Source organism: Stegodyphus dumicola, chromosome 12 (genome assembly GCF_044657685.1).
Source record: "Stegodyphus dumicola isolate Sdum_Otavi_A_Nest chromosome 12, ASM4465768v1".
NCBI classification, from domain to species: domain Eukaryota; kingdom Metazoa; phylum Arthropoda; class Arachnida; order Araneae; family Eresidae; genus Stegodyphus; species Stegodyphus dumicola.
In genome coordinates, this window is record NC_140779.1 from 68,698,794 (window position 1) to 68,722,133 (window position 23,340).

General features: G+C 33.9%; 1 protein-coding gene across 2 annotated transcripts in view; it reads right to left on the reverse strand.

Moving 5' to 3' along the window:
- Positions 1-23,340, reverse strand: part of LOC118192742 (uncharacterized) — a 119,966-nt gene that overhangs the window by 91,049 nt on the left and 5,577 nt on the right. For both annotated transcript variants that reach the window (XM_085806526.1, XM_085806525.1), the window contains exon 2: positions 6,309-11,129. In XM_085806526.1, the coding sequence (XP_085662652.1) occupies positions 6,313-10,662 (4,350 nt within the window). In that variant the 5' untranslated portion in view covers positions 10,663-11,129 and the 3' untranslated portion in view covers positions 6,309-6,312. The remainder of the gene's footprint in view (positions 1-6,308; positions 11,130-23,340) is intronic.

A 23,340-nucleotide genomic window follows, 5' to 3' on the forward strand; every position in this document is an offset into this window, starting at 1 on the left:
TCAATTTTTTCGCAAACTATGTAAAAAATAACGCAAAAATAAATAAAATGCAGCAAATTTTTATTTTATTTTCCTATTTTTTCAAACATGAAAGAAAAAGTAAAAACAAACTTTTACTTTGCTCTACGGAAATGGGAACTTTTATTTTATTCCATTTCATTAAACGTGGATTAGCGACATGTTTGTTCTGGGTCAGTTCTCATGTTCAGCTGCGGTGCAAACGAAATGATAACACCAGAAAATTCTTTCCGTCCTCACACGTTTCTACACCTGAAAAACACGTATTACTCGGTTGGTATTTCCCCACCTACAACACGGTAGTCATTTCCAGCCCGACGGTCAACATTATTTCGCTCAAAAGTCGGGAGAAAATGAATTAAAATTTGAGAATAAAAATTATATTCTAATTGAAATGGGAGTGGAAATGAAATATTCGATTTAAAATTCAAAACGTTAACGAAAACCCTATGATTATGTTAAAAAGACAACAATCTTCTAAAATTATGCCTCTTGGCATACATAGAATTTCATTTCTGGAAGCTTTCTATTTTATTCATACCTTCGGTTTCCACTTCTCAAAAATATTATTAATTTTCGCTAAGAGTATAATAGAAGTGCTCGCAAATATGAGAGCTCTTAGGGTGAATAATACTTATACATTACTGCATATTTATCTGCTCTAAACTAGAATTTCAAAAGTTTTCCAGTCGGGCGGAATAATTCGTTCCTCTAAGTACCATACAATTTATAGTATATTGATAGAAACTAACTATAGCATTATTTGCTATTAAACTTAATTAACTATAAAACTAGCATTTAAATTATGATACTAGCTGTACGTATATTGATAAAAAAAGTGAATTAATTCTTAAAAACAAGCCGCTAGACATTTCGGACCATGAAACAAGAAAATCAACTATGCCCATGCCAGGATTCGAACCACGGATCTTCCAGTTGATAGTAGGACGTGCTAATCATTTACACACGATAGCGCATACTGGGAAGTACAACATTTCATAACATTTTATCTCACTCAAAGGGCGACTGGTGAAAGGCACGATACACAGTCGACAACAGCCAGGTGATAATAAATTATCATCTGCCAAATATTAGGTTGGCTGCCACAGTCGAGAAACTTAAGACATTTCGGTAAAGGAAGCACGAAAAATGAGCGTTGCCCTCGCATTCGAACTACCCATTTCCCAGATGCTAGCTGAACGTATTCATCATTTACTCTTCGATCTTCGATATGACTTTTCTGTAGTCACAAATGACAAAGAATATGCAGGTGTTATTTGTATGGATCCAAAACTCCAGTTACGTACTTATTCACGCAAAATAAAAATTAAAAATATTTTTGTGACTGACAATAAATTCTACGAGAATCCCCAAAAGCTGCAGTTCTCGACGAAGGATCAGCGATTAAAATTTTTACTGAATACGATTTTCAAGGGCAAGTTTTGAAAAATGTAAGCTAGCACTATCCAATAATAGTAAAGTGCAAGCTAGCTCTATCCAATAAAGAACCGTTTACTGGAATATCTTGTGAAAATATTTTAAAACGCATCAATTCCATTTAATTATTAACATGCTGGTAAATATAAGTATCCATATTAATAATTTAATAAAAATGTTAACTTAAGATTAAGTTGTACAGAGCAAAAATATTTTTTTTTAATATTACTAAGCATTTTAACGTATAAAAAACTGAAATTAATACTATTTATACAACATTTGCCATTAAATATAACAAGAAAATCAACTATAGTTACTGAAGTTAACTGAGAGTATCAAGTTACTGAAGAGGTAAAAAGCTGTTTTTTTTTTTTTTTTTTTTTTTTTATTATTATTATTATTTAGATAAAGGAAAAGCACACAATATTACGAGTTAGTACGTCTACGATATTGTTTACGACAGTGGTTCACAAGTCTGTATTTATTAAAAATAGTATAATTGCGCTTATTTTCGCCCATAGACTGCTGAAGGAAGATTGATTGGTAATACGATCAGAACAAGCACCGACAAATCTTTGAAAAACTAGATCCTTTGAAATGAGGAGTGAAAACTGAACCCTCAAGTCCAACCTCCTGCCTGTATTTACTTTGTCGGAAGACAGCGCCGGCTCCTAGTTTCAATAATACGGAACTGAAGTTTATAATAGATTATTCATGATTTTAGAGTTTATGACCTACGGGCGCAAAATGATTATTCGAAAATATAATTTGCACAACATTCTAAGCGAATTTTAGGAAAGAAAATTCTGCACGTCGATAAAGTACACTTAAAAGCATTATTTTGTTACAAAACTACAAAGAACCAAACATATCACATACATCAATTCATCTCTCGCTCTACAAGCTGCATATGATTTTTAACGCTGGGAACAAAAACAACTCGCAATATTCATCCTTTCAAAACAGCTTTCATTGCCATTTTTCGTACAGTAATTATTGGAATTTAAATGAATAAAAGAATAGCAGAATTTTATCATTCGTTAAAGAAAGGTACTTTCTTTCATGGGCTTTTAAAATTATTTAACTTTTAGTTCTTAATTTACATCAAATTTACAGCTCTTTTCTTTAACTTTCATTTCATCCTTTCACAGCTTTCATTGCCATTGTACAGTAATTACTGGAGATACTGGAGAAACGATATTGTACAGTAATTACTGGAGTTTAAATAAATAAAAGAATTGCAGAATTTTAACATTCGGGTTAAAGAAAATTTTTTTCCTTAATGGGCTATTAAATTATTTAACTTTTAGTTTTTATTTACACAAAATTTACAGCCCTTTTCTTTAACTTTCATATAATATATTCCCGTAAACTATCTTAAAATATATAAACCATACACAGTGAAATATATAACGAATATATAACTAACTTCTATTCAAAAGCTCAATATTATTAATGAGTAAAAGTATTCTAACAAGGTAATTCACCTTATGTTAAATGTTTATATTCGCTTACAGTTTGTAGCTTTGTTATAGCTTTTAAAATACTGCCATATGTATGAAAATTTTGAATTGAAAAAAGAATTGGTCACATAATTACTAATAATTTGTAACTTTTGGAACAGATCTCAAAATAAGTAAGTATTTCTTAAATTTCGTGAAATGTATACAAAGAACATTTCCAAAATAGCATTTCATCAGAATTTTAAATTATTATAATTATTAAATCAAATGAAAGCAGTTCCTTGACGTAAAGAATAGATGAATATACTTTCGTTATCCGTTCCACCACAAACACTAAATTTTTATCTGAAACTACTTCAAACAACTGCGCATCAAAAACTCGGATGAAATTTAAAACTCATGTGACTCGCTATGTTTTCACACAAATGCGACGATCAGTAGGAAATAAATAACATGCACTTTAATAATCTGATTTGAAATTTTCTTTCTAGGATGTCAACTCAGAGAGATACATTTTTTTTCCTAGTAAGTAAATGTGAAATTTTCTTTTATTATTTTAACTTTTCTGTTCTGCTAACTATACAACATTTTGGAAATTTAGAGTAGTTTCCAGTTTTTTTAGAGGAAAAAAAATATGATACAGTAAGCAGGTTATGTACGATTTGATAATTTAAGTAACATTTGAAGAAAAAAGAATGGTGGCCTATTCATCTAAGGAACTATACAACATTTTGGAAATTTAGAGTAGTTTCCAGTTTTTTTAGAGGAAAAAAAATATGATACAGTAAGCAGGTTATGTACGATTTGATAATTTAAGTAACATTTGAAGAAAAAAGAATGGTGGCCTATTCATCTAAGGAACTATACAACATTTTGGAAATTTAGAGTAGTTTCCAGTTTTTTTAGAGGAAAAAAAATATGATACAGTAAGCAGGTTATGTACGATTTGATAATTTAAGTAACATTTGAAGAAAAAAGAATGGTGGCCTATTCATCTAAGGAACTATACAACATTTTGGAAATTTAGAGTAGTTTCCAGTTTTTTTAGAGGAAAAAAAATATGATACAGTAAGCAGGTTATGTACGATTTGATAATTTAAGTAACATTTGAAGAAAAAAGAATGGTGGCCTATTCATCTAAGGAACTATACAACATTTTGGAAATTTAGAGTAGTTTCCAGTTTTTTTAGAGGAAAAAAAATATGATACAGTAAGCAGGTTATGTACGATTTGATAATTTAAGTAACATTTGAAGAAAAAAGAATGGTGGCCTATTCATCTAAGGAACTATACAACATTTTGGAAATTTAGAGTAGTTTCCAGTTTTTTTAGAGGAAAAAAAAAATGATACAGTAAGCAGGTTATGTACGATTTGATAATTTAAGTAACATTTGAAGAAAAAAGAATGGTGGCCTATTCATCTAAGGAACTATACAACATTTTGGAAATTTAGAGTAGTTTCCAGTTTTTTTAGAGGAAAAAAAATATGATACAGTAAGCAGGTTAAGTACGATTTGATAATTTAAGTAACATTTGAAGAAAAAAGAATGGTGGCCTATTCATCTAAGGAACTATACAACATTTTGGAAATTTAGAGTAGTTTCCAGTTTTTTTAGAGGAAAAAAAATATGATACAGTAAGCAGGTTATGTACGATTTGATAATTTAAGTAACATTTGAAGAAAAAAGAATGGTGGCCTATTCATCTAAGGAACTATACAACATTTTGGAAATTTAGAGTAGTTTCCAGTTTTTTTAGAGGAAAAAAAATATGATACAGTAAGCAGGTTATGTACGATTTGATAATTTAAGTAACATTTGAAGAAAAAAGAATGGTGGCCTATTCATCTAAGGAACTATACAACATTTTGGAAATTTAGAGTAGTTTCCAGTTTTTTTAGAGGAAAAAAAATATGATACAGTAAGCAGGTTATGTACGATTTGATAATTTAAGCTCTTGGCGTAAAGAAAACGCTGGGAGTGCTGAAAGTAAAACGGCCAAGGTTGCAATTTCAAATGAAGGCAGTAAGAAAACAGGCCTAGCAGCAGTTTTCATTATAATTTTCTCAAAATCATTCTCCCCTTAATATTAGGATTGACAACTCGTTATATCAATTCACATTATAAATCGTGTCCACTAAAATAACGGATTAGTTATTATTAGGTATCACAACTACAACTAACAGTAGTGCGAAATAGTACATTTTACACAAACAAATTTTTAGACAAGTATTTAAGAAAATCTAAACTTTGCTTGAAAAACCCAGAATGAGGGGAAAAAAAAAGCATGTTAATCTTAAATTTGAATAACTATTAGGAAGATCATACAAATTTCCTAACATCAAGAGGGAACACTTACAAAGATTTGCTACAAATTTAAACTGATTTCATCAACAGTTCATTTACTGAAATATTAAATAATTATACCTTTTCACGATTTCATACAGAAATGTAAGCAAATATAATTTGTTTAAAAGCCAGCTATTGATATATTAAAGATAATCTAAAGCAGTACTTGCTTCACGATTTAAATTCCACATTGTATTGCTATAATATACTCCTCATTTATGAAATATTCTACCGCTTAACACGAAAATACAACTTAAAATACCTTTTAAGTTATATATTTTCACAAATATTTTTCAAGTTATATTAGTTTAAGGATTTTAGTGATTCTTTTGATATGAGAATTACTTATATACAATGTATATAAATCTATCCTGCTTATAGTTGCACATGTGCATTAACACTCCAAGCATACAAACATATGCATGTATGTATGTATGTACTCCAAGTTTATACATAAGTACAAAAGTTTTAATTAAAATTCAAACTACTAAATATACTTAAGACACATAACTCTTAATTACACAAACTAAATGCATAAATTAATGGTATTTAAGAAATTAATATTTATCCGCGTTACTGTTACACTGATTACTTAAAAAATGAATTTAAATGATGATGTCAATAACGAAAAAGGTTCAAAGCTTTAATATTTTTGAATTTAAACTTGTATACCAAAATATATACAAAAGCACATCTCCAAAGCTTATGTCAGAAATACTTGATTCTTTTAAAATTAAATTCCGGAAAACGCTTTTAGACCCATAAAATTTTGTTCATTGCATTATTCATTGTAGTTGCTAATTTAAGAAGATAAAAAGAACATATTTTAATTTAAAATATAAAGCTAACGTTTTATATGATTTCATAACATTAAATGATTAAATAAGCAAACGAGTAAATGATTAAATAAGCAAACGATTCAGTAAAATGAGGTTTAAAAAAAATAATATTTATATAATAGGCTTTTCTTAAACTTTTTCAAACAGCGTTTCCCGATTCTCATAAATTTACTTTCGTTAAATAAAAGCATGCCACTGCTTACCTTGCTACCTGGAAGCCGGTCTCTCCAGGTTATTACCCTCCAGTGACACCTTCTCTTCGGGCAACACCACGATTGATGTGGTGGTCCTGGACCCCACGAAAGATGATTCAATCCAAATAACTTTGTGCTCAGATGATGGACTTGCTTCTCGTTCTTCTTTGACACATTTACGATCACCTCTCGACTCTTCATCTTCCCATTCACTGTTATAGATGCTCTGGCTGTACGAATACCTTTTCGACTTGGAATCTTTTCGTTTATCTTCTGTAGTATCGGTAGATAAATTGTCAATATCATCCCCCGTGTCCGCCTGCGGTGAGGGATCTTCGGCTTCGGGCACGACACTGGTGTCGAATAATTCACATGTCTCCATAGACATATTGTTGATGTCATCGCAGGTATCTTCTCCACAAGGCAATTTCACTGGATCACCAGTATCCATAGAGACAGTAACAGCGTCCGCCCCAGTATCGTCAGGAGATGGAGGCTCTTCTCGTCGGTCTTCTTCCGAGGACGTTCTGCCAAAAGCATCCTCACCATCAAAAGAGATACCATTGGCTTCCTCATCAGTGGTAGCTGCTCCCCAGGAAGGCGGTGAAGCTCGAGGAGAACTTGACACTCCGCTACTCGTAGGAGTCCGGGCTCTCCATCCAAGATAAGGTTCACGAAAAGCCTTAGCAAGAGCTAAAGAAAGTGTAGGGCCATCGGGTGATGCAGAACCTCTTGACCAAGGAATGTTCTCACGTGAGGATCTAAGTGATCGTACAGGCCTTTTCAGTCCACATGATGCCAGACTAGACGTTGAGGAAGCTAAGGATTTTGCAGCAGCCCAACCTCGTTTTTCTTTCGTCGACGATCCGAGTAAGAATCCACTTTTGGGTTTTTCAGAATGTCGGTACCAATCTGGTAAAGGTAAGGTGCGCAATGATTTCTCCACACGCAATTCATGTTCAGACTTAGCACGTCCTGAATCATCCAAATCCTCATGACTCCGATCAATATCGGAATCTTCCGGAGGTAATGGATGTTCTTCCTCATCCGGCTCATCAAGAGCACTTGTACTGTGACATTTATCGTCCTCTTCTAGAACCGGTATGTCTATATCAGTCTCTAAATAGCTAAGGCTTTGACTATGGCGCCCTAAATGTTGACGACAAGTCTGAACATAACTCGCCCAAGCTTCGTCAGGTGTGCTTCCTCTAGAAGGAGGAACATCATCAAATCTTTGATTTTCATCTCGAGCAGGACTTTGCCTTGGCGAAGTGGGTGCTCTCTCTTTGGCCCATTGTTCTGTAACTGCTTTCTCAATGGCTCCAAGATCAGGAACACTGGTTACTATACGCGCGCGATCACTCTGTGCTTGTGCTAAGAATTGCTGAAATTTTCGACTGCCGTCAGCTTTCACGACGGCTAAAGAAGCTTTGCTATCTAAATACTGTTTTCTTGCTATATCCACTCTCCGAACAGTCATCGGATGCGATGTTTTATGGAAGACTGGTGGGGGCAAAGGTGGCTTAGAAAGGGCTGTTTTGTATCCAGTAATACGTTCGATTGCTTCGGGATCTGGTTCAAACTTTTTACGTGGTAAAGAAAATAATTTCCTAGGAGGGGGTTTCAGCGATACCCCATTTTGTATAGGCTTTTCACGATCTCCATTAACAGTCATTGAATTTCCATTTGTCAACTTCTCGGCTACTTTGAAAGGATTCGCTGAATCCTCGGAGACGGGTTCGATCTTAGGTGATGGAGATTTCAGAATTCCATTAGGCATGCTTTTGGATTCGGAATGGTCCTGCGGTACAGTAGAGAACGTTTCCCGCCAGTCAACGTTTTCAGTAACAGGAGATAATTCCTGACACCAACCGACATTTCTATCGGAAACAGGGGATCGTCGCTTCGCTTGAGACGGTGAATTACCAACGTGAGCTCGTTTACTTTGTCTTTCATCCGTGAGTCGAACACGTAGATCGATACCAACGGGCCGAGCTATCATCTTCTGGCCAGCTGGGACAACACTCGCGTGCACGGACACTAATTGCACAGGCTCGTCGCTCAGTTCTAAGGAGGAAAATGTACGATACTTCGGCTGCCTGCGCCAGGATGGACGTCGATTGTCCTCCTCATCATCCTCGTAGAAGCTGTCATCAGAAGGCACATCGAAGACGTCTGGATCGAGCTTGAACCGCAGATTTTTTACTTTCGTCGGCGTTTCGCCTTTGGGACTCACCGCTTCCTCTTCCATAGTAGTGGAAGAGTCGGAATGATGCTGGGAATGATTCTCCGCATCCACTCTCTTACTGCTGACGTCACAGCGCCGGCGCTGTTCATCTTCCTCCCAATGCTCCAACTCGGAGACGCTTGCCAAGACGTCGCGCAGAATGCGATCCCACTCGCACTCGATCGATGCCACGTGCGGCCCGCTTCGATCTGTCACGGTAGATCTCTTTTCTTGGAAAGACTGCGCTCTAGCACGTCGTTCCTCATCTCTATTTATGAGACCTACAAGACGGCTGACACGAGGAAGGGCTTCTTCTCTCAACAGAGGACGCCCCGCTATTTCATTTAACTGACTTACCGTATCCTCTAAACTCCTACTGGGGGTATTTTCTAAAGCAACAAACTCTTCGAAGTTTGGACGATAAGGCGCATCATCAGGTGAATTCCCGTTCAGTCGCTTCTGATCCACCGAACCCGTTTGCATGACTTCTGTTTTCACAGAAAAAACATCAAAATCTGTCTCATTATTGTAATTTGTATTGATTTCTGAAGACCAAGTGTCCAGCGTTACGCGACTGACAACAGAAGTTGACACTTGCGCGTCACCGTTCGTTTTGAATCGCGTTTCACTCGTCACGTTCGATTCGAAGACGCGCGGAGCACAGCTCCAATCCGCGGCGGTATCAACAACCGACCGCTCGCGCGTCCGTCGGTCCATTTGCCGCTGTTCTGAGGGAACTTCTCGTTCATCTCTCGTATCGAGTGACGTCGTGACTCCCCTTCCACCTCCTCCCGCAGTGACGTCACAATCCGGTGTCACGGAGCAGCCGCTCCATTTTTCTCTCCGCTCTACACTTCTCTCCTCCCCTAAGATCGGACGTTCGGGGCTATCGCGCTTTCCACTCACTGTTATGCATTGCTCTGTTTCGAGGGCGAAAGATAATTCTTTCTTCTCTAACCGCGTCTTCGCTCTTTGCGGCTTATCACTGAATTGCTCTTGGAAACCTTCCAAATTCTCTTCACTCGAACACGCTTTCTGAAAATTCATTCCGGAGCTATTTACCAAATTTTCTTCCTCCAGGCTCTCAATGCGAGTTATTCCATGATTTGAGTAAGTGTCCACTTCAACAACACGTGTTGTAATGGAATTTGCTTCATCTATAATGTGAACATTTTTATTTTGCGTTGAAACAGAATTCGCTTTCTTTTCAACGGAAAGAAAATTTTCTTTACGCTTAGAATCCGTACGCGAACTTTCCTCATTTATTTTCGTAAATGAAACATATTCATTCAGCGACGGACTAATAAAAAATTCAGGTAAAACAGTTACTTGATTTCCATACCTATTTAAATTTTGCCTAACCCTCTTTTTTAGATAAACATTTTCTCCTTCTTGAGTTATGGGTTTTAAAGTGAGGCTCGAAAGTTGAGTACTTTGTGATAATATTTTGCCTGGATGGAATTTGACGCACGCAAACTTTTTATCTTTTCGGTTTTCAGAAGCATGATGCAAGTAAAGACTTTGAAATGGAGAAACTTTCTTTAGACCTGGATAAAATCCAAGAAATGAATTATTAGAGATTCCTAAACAACTGGATGTTATTAAACAAGGCCACTCTGATTTTGTTACTAACTTATTTTGAGTGTTAAAAAGATTTAAATCGTACAATTCTTTAGTATTATATTCTGGTATAACCGGCTCCACGAATAATTGCAAAATGGATGGATTTTTAAGAGCATTACGATTAGGCCAGCTACTTGTTGGTGCGAAAGTGGTGGGGTATCCGCACAGATGAAAAGGATAAAATTTCCTGTCAAACTGTAGAAATTTCGATGGGAAACGAAAGCGAAGGCGTGTTTCCGTTGTTGAGATTGCATTCTCGGCTAATGATTTCTCTTCTTCAACTTCGGTTTCAGACGGGCGATTTTCTTTGAAATGCAAACTGCTCTCAACATTGATGATTTCTGTGCATGCTCTTGGCTTGTTATTCCCATGAATATTCACTTTTGCAATCTGCCTATCCTTTGGTCCACGACGCTGCTTCCATAACGCTACACAAAACGCCACCAGGGCTCCTGCAGCCAAAGCAGTGGCAAAGGGACTCAGCGGCCATCGCACTACTAGCCCAGTGTCCATGTCAGCCTTTCTCCATGACTATATGAAAATAGGCTTCAACAGCAAACGACGTCACGAGGCTGGATGCTGTCCAAAACCAACGCGAAAACTATGCATTCGATAATCTGTGAACCCCGAACACCGTAGCGCAGTTGACTATCCGTTGCTGAGTCGGAGTATGCGGTCAGCTGTTTCGGATTTCGTTGACAACCCGTCGTCACGAAGTATACCACGTGGTGAGGAAAATAAAAAAAAGGCTTCCGATTCGCTCCAGAGTGCAAAATATAACCTACAAAATTTATCACGTGCGAGACTACGAAGGATTGAGACTTGTCTTCTCTTCCGGTTCTACCATTCGAATATCAAATAGCTCTTTTCCTCTAAAATTAGATCTTATCTCGATTTATTATCTTCTATTTCTTTGATTTGATGCTCTGTTTTCCTTTACTCGTTGTGGGTCACTTCTGATGACAGCAGCAAGGAAGCATCTGTAAAAAAGAAAGATGACATTCAATTAAAAATTGCATGAGTACAAAGTTCTCGTATGTTATAATTATGATATATGCATTTTTTTCAACTTTAGGACCAAATAATTTTTAAAAACTACTTAGTTAGGAAACTCTTTAATACTAAAACCAAAACAAAACCAATAAATAAATAAAATTTTTAAATCTGAATCCTTTCAGATTTTTCGAGCTAACAAAAAATATCTGATGTGAACACCACATGACTTCCTTGTACGGAATATTAAATTATACGCATTTTTTCCTGCATTTCGCTTAAACTCATTTCCTCGAATTTCATTAGAGATATATTTCTCATTCAATTAATTCACTTGTCACTTTCCGACAAGGCAAAAATACATGAAACCTCAAAATACTTTTATTAAAAATAGGTAAATATAAAAAATATAAAACATAAATACAGTTAAAACAATTTAAAGAACAATTTTTACAATTAAAATTAGAGTTTCTACGCAAAAATAAATAATTCGGCCAGCGGGCAAGAAGACAGATTTTTCGATGCGCAAAACTGAAAGTTTATTTTTAGTCTCACTCAGCAAAAAGACACTGAAGGCGCAGAAACTGACTTAATTTGTTATGGACGCTATGTTGAGTCAATATATAGGATAATTAATAACTTAAAAACGATGGATTAAGCATGATTTAATTCGAAATAATAAAAAAGAAGACGTTTCCTTTGTTAATGCGAAGCTTAGTTTTTCTAGATTGGCAACAAATCCACTATTCTGCTAAGTTTCAAATGTAAACAAATATGGTTGCTATGGTAGAAAAAATTAGGCTTAGCGGCACTTAAACAACTTCTAAATTTTTGATAATTCTACAACTATTGCGTGGAAGTTAACTAAAGGCATAAAAACCTTACCCAGAAGATAAGAACAACCATAATTCAATCATTTTTAAAGAAAAATGCACAATTTACCAACATATAAAAATAAAAATAGTGAACTCAATGAGCCGATTAACAGAGTGGGTGTATATATATATATATATATTATATATACGTTGTATGATCTTAAATTCACTTAGTGCGAAATCGAGCTATCCTACTACTTCCGCAATTGCTGCAAAGTAAGTTAATAATAATTTACTTATTAAAGAATATTGATTATATTATCTCCCAAGATTAATTTTAGTAGAATTATCATAAAAGAGTGAATCCATACTTAGTAAGTTCAATTTCGAAAAATGTTAAAAATGTTTAACGGGGACTTGAATTAAAACATGAATAACAAAATTTCAATTGTAAAAAGAAATAAATTAAAAGCAAGTAATTAAATTAAATGCAAGTAATCATTGCCATTATTTATATGTTGTATGATCTTAAATTTACTTAGTGCGAAATCGAGTTATTCTACTACTTGCGCAATTGCTATAAAGTAAGTTAATAATAATTTATTTACTAAAGAAATATTGATTATATTAGCTCCTAAGATTAATTTTAGTAGAATTATCTTAAAAGAGTGAATCCATAGGTAAAAAGTTCAATTCCGAATATTGTTTTGAAGTAACGTGAATGTAAATTGTTAAAAATGTTTTAACGGGGACTTAAATTAAATCATGAATAACAAAATTTCAATTGTAAAAATAAATTAAAAGCAAGTAATTAAATTAAAAGCAAGTAATTAAATTAAAAGCAAGTAATCATTGCCATTGATCGGAAATTAGTTGACTTTTCAAGGGGAACAAACCAACTCCCGTTCAGTGAGCAATAATTAAGAAATAAATACGAAGGTGTTTCGCCCTTTACTCGAGTAATAAGGCAATGCCAAACCGGCAATTAAAGCTAGGCCAAGTATTTCCGTGAAACCCATATATTTGAATTAAACAAATATTCTCTATTTGTATAAAGTAAATATAAAATTCTTTATTCGTATAAAGCAAATATAAAATTAAAATTAAAAATTTAATTAAGAAATTTTAATTGCAAAGAAATAAAAATAAAAATAGTTATTATTGCTGCGAACTAATTTACAATATCATTTAAATTCTAAGAGCATATTTAAATTAATTGCACTTATCTAAAACCATGAAAAAGTAAATTAAATTTATTATTACTAAAAATTGCATAAGTGAATGACTGTTGAGCAGGCAGGAGACAGACTTATCAAGGGGAAGTGGCCGCCATACCTAACTCTTCAATTACTCAATTCGTGTTTCGTCATCCATATACGCAAGGGTAAAAGTAAAATTCAAAACCAAAAGATATATATATTTACATACTTCTGGTGTGGCCGATTACCAACAAAAAGGAAGTTGCGCAATTACATGCTATAGCAGTCCTATGTACAAAATTTCAATGTTGTGAGGCTACTCGTTTTTGAGTTATGCCAGATACATACATGCATACGTGCGTAAGTATTCACAGACGCCACGGAAAAAACTCTTTTGAATCCATTTTAAATTAGTTTCATAATTAATTTTGGGGAAAAGAGTCTCTTATTCTGTCCTTACGTACAGATGTTACGCAAAACATCGTTAAAGTGCATTCGATAGCGGTCAAAATGTATATTTGCGTTGAAATATGGTACCCGGAATTTTTCATGATTACAATACCTCCTTTACTCCGCACAAGCAAGCATTTAAAAGAAAAAAAAAAATGAAAGAAAGAAAGAAAGAAAAAAGAGAAAGGGACTACATAAATAAGTATTTTATTATTTATTTATTTATCAGTAATCCGTTTTCCAAAAGACTTCATAGCTTTCAAACTATTTTATTTACCTTATTTGACTTAATTTTAAACACCCGTTAATCGAAGTTGCAATTAACATATATAAATATTTGCTTTTGTTGAAAAACGAACCCAAAACCATTTCATCGGCAAATCTACTCATAAGTTACACACTTCATTATTGTTTTCTAATTGCTACTTTCTGTCTACCACATATATCAAAATTCCTAAACCATCTTTCTTACGCATGTGTATATCTAAGTTCCTAAACTCTCCTTCCGTTTTAACTTGGGTTGTGGGAGAGAGGTGAACTTACTGTTTGTAAGTTCACAGTAAGTTTGTAAGTTTAAATGATATTGTAAATTAGTATCTCTTAATTTTCATATTAACACTTAAATCTTATCATAAACTATAGTATCTTTGAAAAGTAAAGCTTGCGGAAGTTCGTCAAAAACTGGAGATTGAGCTTTTATTTCCAGAGAAATGTATTTTCACACTTTTAGAGCTAAGATGTTTGAATCCTCGAATATTTAGATTCCATATTCAAAAGCTTGAATTTTGGCGAGATTTTATTTTTTTCCCTTCTCTTTTTCCCTTCATTCAATTGCCTAAAAACTGCTAATCATCAAAACTCTAAATTACTTTTATTGAGTAAAATAGAAGCGTTTATTGCAAAAAGTAGGCAAATATTGCAAGTTCAGCGGGCCTGGGTTTCCAATATCATCTCGCAGCAGCTCGCGTTATGCTTCCCATATGTCATTCATATCTTCTTAATATAGGTATATTTTCGATAACTGTATTTTTATTAAGCATAAATTTTAACTTTTGTGTCATTTTTAAATTTTGAATAATAATTCATTTTTGTTCTCTCTTTCTGTTCTTCTTCTTATATGAAAAATTCGAGAACAAATTCAAAAAAATTTTGGACTCATTCCAACTTTGTAGTCTGGTACCTTAAAACAGAAAACACAAGGTTATTTTCCGCCCTTTCGCCGAGTTGCCACGTAACTATGGGAACGACATCTGTAACAGATGATTCGTGTTGCCTAATTTTTTTTCCTCCACTTCATTTTTGTTTAGCGTATTTAGCTTCAAGAAAAGCGCGCGAATGAAGGCAGCATGACGCCCATCAGCGACTGAGCGGTAAAATCGCTGAACACTAGTAGTTTCTACCTGAGTTCGATTCCAGGCGAACAGGCTGGCTGCATGGATGTTTTCGTTGTTTTCCCCATGTGTAACGTGTACACAAGCCAGTTTCACCTAGAATGTCCTCCACGAAGGCATCCCTCTCCTTAGGCAGACAGCCCTAGTGTGCTTTGCTATAATCATCTAAGTAAGCTAAGCTAAGAAGGCTGATGAACTACAGTCTCAGATGAAGAAGAAAAAATTAGGTGGTGCATGATAATGGCGACACGCATTACGACTGCAAATGGGCAGGGCTGACAACGGCCTCGAAGTGCCTCTTTCAAAATAAAAGACTAAAGTACATATATAAGTAAACTAAACAGGAGCTGATTACAAAGATCGAAACCTTGCTAAAATTTAAAACTAGCCGAAAATGATAGAATTATTCGTTCCCTTTTTAATATCTATTGTTTAAATAAAATGAGAATAAAAAGAATTATATACAGAGTTTTATTATCATTGTAACGTTGCGCGCCTCCAACTTGCACGCAACCAAGAGGTGACTGTGAAAACTGGATAAAATACAGAGTCTTGTGAAGGGTTTAAGTCCCTTTTTATTCAACGTAAAAATTACAATTGCGTGCTCTTGACGCTCACAGACTGCGCCAACTCGGCGGTCAAATAAAAATAATAACCTGAAAAGAAACTAAAGACAAGACTCTAACTACGAGGCTCTCTAAAATAACTAACTCACCGCGATTTATAATACCGCTGCTAATTCAGCAGACTTGAAGCTCACTTGAACAATTAACACTACTTCCCGCCAAGCACATAGGCCGAAACGCGGGGTTCTTCAATTTCTCGCTAACTACCTCCGCGCTCGTGAAGTAAGAATATCACACACCGAACTTGTTTCCTTTCTATTTAAATCATAATACTTCCGCTGATAATTTGAATCCTTGCGCGTTCTACTAAAATTTACATATTCTGGCATTGGCAGTTCCAGGGGAAAGTAAGGCTTGACAGGAAAGATAGTTTAAACTTAAAATAAATGTTAGTTAAAATAAATATAAACCCTACATCATCATTAAGTGTTATAGAAAAAAATTCTACAGACGACGAACATAATATATGTCGTTAGAATAATTTATTAGCTCAAAGAGGCAATTTGCCCTTAAGAGCTATTAATTTCGTTTGGCATTTTGCGTTGATTCACTATAAACGGGAGTTACTTTTTACATTGTTGCCACCAAATATTAGACCCCTGTATTATATTTAAAGAAATTAAATAATGAAGAATCTGCGTAAATGTATGTATGTATGTTTCTCGCATTGTAATATTACAACGGCTCCAACGGTGAGCCATCAGAGCCCACCAGCGGCCAAGCGGTAAAGTCGCTGAACACTGGTGGTTAGGTCCGAGGTTCGAATCTCGCGAACGGGCTGGCTGCATGGGCGTTTTCATGGTTTTCCCCATGTGTAACGTGTATACGAGCCAGTTTTCCTTAGAAAGTCCTCCACAAAGGCATCCCTCCCCTTAGGCAGATAGCCCTAGTGTGCTTTGCCATAATTAAATACACCAACACCACCTAGAGCCATCAAGTTTTGAGTAACGTACGTCACCACCCGAATGTGGGCATCTGGAAGCCCAAATTTGGAATTTGTTTTATTATCTATTTTATATTGTGTAAAGCATTTATAAGTTTTTGATTAAGAAACTCAACAGTTTCAAAGTGAGCAATGCCAACACTCTATAGAGGGGTGGGGGTAATTATCTCCTGCCCACGAGACTGTATATCGGGAATTCTAAAGATATGCTCTTTTAAATATTTTGTAATGTTGCTGTTGAATTGAATTTTATGGTTTAAGTGCGAAGAACATGATATTAAATAAATAAAGGTAACACACAAAACATTAAAAAAAAAGTCACTCTAGGCGTAATACAAAGAATTTTTAAAATTTTGTCCTTCTTTTTTTTTTTTCGTCATTCAAATGTCTAAACATTTAAACTCTAAATTAGTTATTGAGTTCAATAGAAGCGTTCATTACAAAAAGAAAGCGAATATTACGAGTTCAGTGGACCTAAGTCCGCAGTACCATCTCGCGGCAGCTCTTAATTTAATACATACTAATTTTCTGGAGAGGATTTAGTGTTCTATGTTCAGTGTTTATATAAGTTAATTTTTCGAATAAGCTTCTGCTCTTTACATTTGATACAAAAATGATTCTCTGAAAAAGTAAAATTTTTAATTCTTACTGAAATATTTTTTTAAAAATTATGTTGAAAACCGAACCTCAAATCCAAGAATTTTAATTATGCACTAATTTCGCATATGCTGTTTATATCTTCTTAATATAGATATATTTTCAATAACTGTATTTTCATTATGCATAAATGTCAAAAAGCCTATTCCAAAGTAAAAGACTATAGTACATATACAGGTAAACTCAACAGGAACTGATTATCAAGATTCAAACCTTGCTAAAATTCAAAATCAGCCGAAAATGATGCAATTATTTGCTCACGTTTTTTAAACGAAAATAATATCAATTGCTTCCATTTGATAAAACTTAATATCTACTGTTTAAATAAAATGACAGTAAAAAGGATTATATACAGAGTTTTATTATTAAGTGCTAGAGAAACAAATTCTACAGACGACGAACATAATATATGTCGTTAGAATAATTTATTATCGTTATTGTTTTCAGTTAGAGGTAACATCCTACATACTCGTGATCGCAAATAAGTATCCAAAACACGAGAGTGGTCGACTAAACATAAATCTCTTATTTATCTTTCTTCGATATCGTTTTCAGCTAGATAAAGTAGTATATATGTTGTAAATATCAGGTTCTTACAGAAATAAATCTAATTTAATACAACAGAGTGCTGTTGCCAATCACGGATACAGAAGATCCCGTATTTAAAGTAGCAAAGACATTAAAACATTACTTTATCTCTGCAACTCAATTTCATTTTTCAACTACTTTAGAAGTATTATACAGAAAATACTTTTGTAAATCCTTATAATATATTGATTATAAAATTCTCAGCTTTCTTCCTATTGTATACTATCATTTGCATAAAAAGTGAAATCGAATGGTAATGTTAAAATTTCTTAGCAATGCACAAATTGTAATCCTTTAGTTATATTTTATTTTTTAGTTTTATTCAAACGGTCAAGTTTTTTTTTTTTTAATTTTTTAATTTTTTAACGTTTTGAGATTTTTTCCGATTATACCACTTTACTTTCAAAAACGAAATAGAAACAAATGCTGAGCATTTTAAAATTGAAATTCATTTTGAGTAGAGTTTTAATTCTAATCGATACTGAAGACTTAGTTTTATGAAATGGTAGCGTTAGATATTTTTACTTCCTTGTCCGAAGTAAAAAGAAAGTATTGTAATCACGAAAAATTTCGGATATCATATTTAAACGAACATTTCCATTTTAACCGCTATTGAATGCAATTTAACGACGTTTTTGCGTGACATCTGTACGTAAGGACAGAATAAGGGACACTTTTTCCCCAAAAAATTATAAAACTGATTTAAAATGGATTCAGAAGACAATTAGTCGTGGCCTCTGTACGTACGTACGTACGTATGCATGTATGCATATCGCATAATTCAAAAACGAGTAGCCTCAGAAAGTTGAAATTTTGTATACAGGACTGCTATAACATGCAGATGTGCATCTCCTATTTTGGTTGCAATCGGCCGCACCAAAAGTATTTAAGTATATAAATATATATACGAGTACATATCCACTCTGTTACTCGGCTTAGCTCAGTTTCTTTATTCTTATACTAGCGGAAGTCCCCGATGCCAGTTAAGTTAGATTGAGAATAATACATCTAACAACAGAGAGAACGATACCGCTGTAATCCTTCTCTAATAACGATGCAAAAATTACGATTCATAGTCATGCATTTTTCAGTCTGATCCAATACGGAACCCACATAAAACATTTCGATAGAAAAATTAACTAATTCTCTCTCATTACATCAGCAACAATGGCACGCAGTTTTTAATGATTTTCGTCTTTCTAATCGAAAAGTTGTAAAGGCTCAAATTCCATCTAATATTTCACCTATATTTCAAATTTAGTCGATGCAATGTGGCAAAAAATTCATCATAATTCATCAGAAATCAATAACGCGAACAAACAAACACACAAATAGGCATGCTTCTTTATATGTATAGATTTTGTAAAATTTACAAATTTTTCATTAACAAAGTCTACGATTTGAAAGCGAACAGTAGCAACTTTTCGAAATAAAGCATTTTTATCTCCAACGCTCGACACTGTTGCCACTCGGAAAAATGAGTGCGAAAATTAGCGCTTTCAGAGTTTTTAATTAATATTTCGGCTGGTTAAAGTCGAACGAAAATGAGAATAGCCAAAATAGCTTCCCACAAATTTTTTGGTATCGGGAAAAATGTATTTAATGTTTGGCAGTGCTACTTTTATTTCATCGTAAAACTTCGAAAGTTATTACCAAACTCTAGGATTTGAAAGCGAGCAGTGGCAACAACTTTCAAAATAAAGCAGATTTTCATCTCCAGCTTGCGAGATTGTTGCCACTCGGAAAAATAAGGGCGAAAATTGTCGTTTTTCCGAGTTTTTAATTAATATCTCTGATTTTTATTTATTTATTTATTTATTTTTTTGGAAAAAATGTGGACGTGACGTCGACCCTTTCCAGGACCCAGAAAAGAATTGTAGAAAGTTTCGTGACGATAGCTATAGTAGTGACTGAGTTATTAGACGACAAACACACAACTCTTCTGGTGAGGTGGCATCCGAACTTAGGACATACAAACTTACAAACGGATTTAATACCACCATCCCCAGTAAAATATATCTACTATCTGCTATCCACAACCCAGGGAGGAGATAGCGGAACAGAGAGGCATTTATTGAAATAGATCAGAAAAAATTACAAAGAACATAAATGCACATTGTGCTATTTGACAAAGAGGACATGCACGCAGCCATGTTATGCAATGCACGCAGGCATGCTGTATATAGAAAACAGTATATGTTGGTATGCACAATTAATGAGAATTTTGATGCCACCATACATAATTCAAACCACAAATATTCTGACAATGTTTTACTTTTTAAATATTCTGAAAAGTAAAACATTATCAGAATATTTGAAGTAATAAGTATAAAATAAGAATACGTAATAGAAAATATGCATATGACGCGCTCTGCTGGCTTCAAAGACAATGATTATCATAAACTTTAAAACATTTCTTTATATAAAATTATGTGGTATACAAAAATACTTTACAAAATTACTTATAGTGTCTGGATAAATGATTCTAGAACATAGACATTAACTGTAGAGTACATAAATGCATACATAGTATTTGTAAGAGTTACAATACAGTGTGCCACTGATAACAGGTATAAGACAAGTATTGAAAAATGTTTACAGAATACAGTACAGACTTTCTTCTTTATATACATAGATCTTTGTAAATTGTGCATTTTTTGCTTTAAAAATGACTGAATTATGTTGTTCTTATCTTCCGGTTAAGGTTTTTATGCCTTTAGTTAACTTGAATGTTCTAGTTGTAAAATTGTAAATAATTTGTAGAGACATTAGGTAATTTGGAAGCATGAAAGATGAAAAATTAGCAACGCCTTCGCCGGAAATCGAACCGCGGACCTCCCAATTACGCGCTGAGCGTGCAGACCACTAAACCACGAAGACTTACTAAGAAGGCGAGAGAAATACCTTATATACTTCCCCTTTTAAAGGGCGACTGGGTTTTTAGGGGACCCAGTCGCCAAATCCTGGGTGAAGAAAATCATCATCCGACACCCTTTTAGTTCGAGCGCCACTGCAGAGACATTGGTTACTTTTGGAAAGCAGGGAAGATGAAAAATTAGCAACGCCTTCGCGGGAATCGAACCGCGGACCTCTCAATTACGCGCTGAGCGCGCAGACCACTACACTACGAAGGCTCGCTAAGAAGGCGGAAGAAATACCTTATAAATTTAAAAGTTATTTAAGTGCGGCTAAGCCTAATTTTTACCGTAGCAGCCATATTTGTTTACATTTGAAACTTAGCAGAATAGTGGATTTGTAGCCAATCTAGAGAAACTAATCTTCGCAAGAACAAAGTAACGTCTTCTTTTACTAAAATTACTTAGTCCATTCTGGAATTATCATTTAAGTTATTAAATTATCCCCTATATTGATAGCGTCTACAAAAAATTAAGTCAGTTTCTACGCCAGTGTTTTTTTGCCGAGTGAGACCAAAAGAAAACTTTCAGTTTTGCGCACCGAAAAATCTGTCTTCTTGCACATTGTCCGAATTGCTTGTTTTTGCGTAGAAACTGTATTTTTTTTTTAAATTTTTTAACTGTATTCTGTGTTTTATGCTTTTCTATCTCTTTAAATTTTTAATGAAGATATTTTGTATTTTTATTATTTTTGCCTTGCCGCGAAGTGAGAACTAAACTAATTGAATGAGAAATACATCTCGAATGAAAATTCGACGAAATAGTAAGTGTTTCTTATTAGCAGAAAATACTATCGCCAGTCTGTTTCGGACAGAGGAGAATGTTTACAAGTAGCGCATGCGCATTAGGTAAGCAGCGCTGAATCGTCTGTGAAAAACTGTTTAGTTTTTATTTGTTTAATTTCATTTAGACATCGTTTTAGATTTATTTATTTTAATAGAACATGTGGCAACGATTAGATAATTCTTCAGATGATATAATTTTTTTTTTTTTTTTCATTCTGAGCTATAAAATGAATGAAATGCAAAGCTGTTAAGTGAACCTACCACCAGAGTATCGCTATGGTAAATAAATATAGTGAATTTTAAAAAGCGCATTTTTTCTAGTGTGTTTTATGCGCTATTGATGAAGTAGATTACATTCAATTCATTAAGTTTAAATTAAATGCTGGAAAAATGCGTATAATATAACATTCCGTACAAGAAAGTCAATGTAGTGTACACATCAGATTTTTTAATATTTAAGAACAGAAGCAAAATATTTATATAATTTTTTCTAGTGAATTGTTAAGCGAATTATCGCTTAGTTCAAAGAACAGAAATCTAAATTCAAGAAGGTTAATTACCCTTTATATCAATAAAAACAAGATGAATAGTGGGCCTCTTTCTTCGGGCTTAAAGCTTCCACTCGGGCTTGAACTCAAAAATAAAAACTAACTATAACTAGGTAAGAGATTTAGTCGAAGCTAACACAGATTTAACGGAGTTGGCCCTTAGTTTTAAACTAGGCGGCGAACTATCAAAAGGCACGTAATATACGGCCGAGCGGGGGTAACAGCAGTTAGAGAGACTTAGCCCAAATGCAAACACCCGCTACTTAGGATTCCTAACTCTCTCTCACGAAGCTGAATTTTCCTTTTAATACTATTTTTTACTCATTTGCATTCAACGCGGTTCTAAAAACTCATTCTGGTAGGGAGTTGTAAGTTGAAACTAGAAGCGATGAGGAAGGTTACTTAAATTAAAATAACTATTATAAAATAAAATTATACCTTACAATGCTAATGCTAATGGTGTAAATATTCCAATCGATGAAGCATACGATCTTTTATTTGTTTATCTTGGATATTAAGTGGGCTGTTTATTAGTACAACAAAGTGGATTATTCAATTTATTTTATCAGCACTTCTTAATAATATTTTTGCGACAGTGTTGTTCTTTTATGCTATGAGTATTTACTAGTAACTGTGATATAAATGTCTATTAAAAAACCCTCCTTATAGCTCAACTGCTTCCGAAAATGTATGAAAATTTTTGTGAGAAGTACGCGTGTCTTAAAAAAACTCATATTATTATATTCATAGGTTAGGTTCTTGATCAATTAATTACGACAAAGCTTTCAAAGGCTGTTTCCTGATTACAAGTATAACTTTATGGAGCACCTTTCTAAGGAAATTGCATCGTATAACCTTTCACTTCAACAACTTTACAGTAGTACGCATATTGCAATTTTTTATGAGATAAATAAAAAAATCTTATGCTGCCTAGTTTGGAATCAACTTTCTATTTTTGAGTTTTGGTTTTCTTGCATAGCGAAAAGGAAAACACTATTCCAGATGTTAAAATTTCTTTAAATTTCATAAATTTAGTATGCAATAAATGTGATGAATGTTACCGAAAGATATAATACAATGGCTTTCCTTATAAATATCGATCTATTTTTAGCCAATTGCTTGAGCTTGCATATAATATTATTCATTCCATATATTTCTACAAATACTGATCCATTTAACACTGATGTAAATGAAATTTATTATTCAGAAGAAAAAAAAATAATATTCTAAATTACTGATTCTGATTCATCAGAATGAGCAATCTATCAGAATCAATCATCA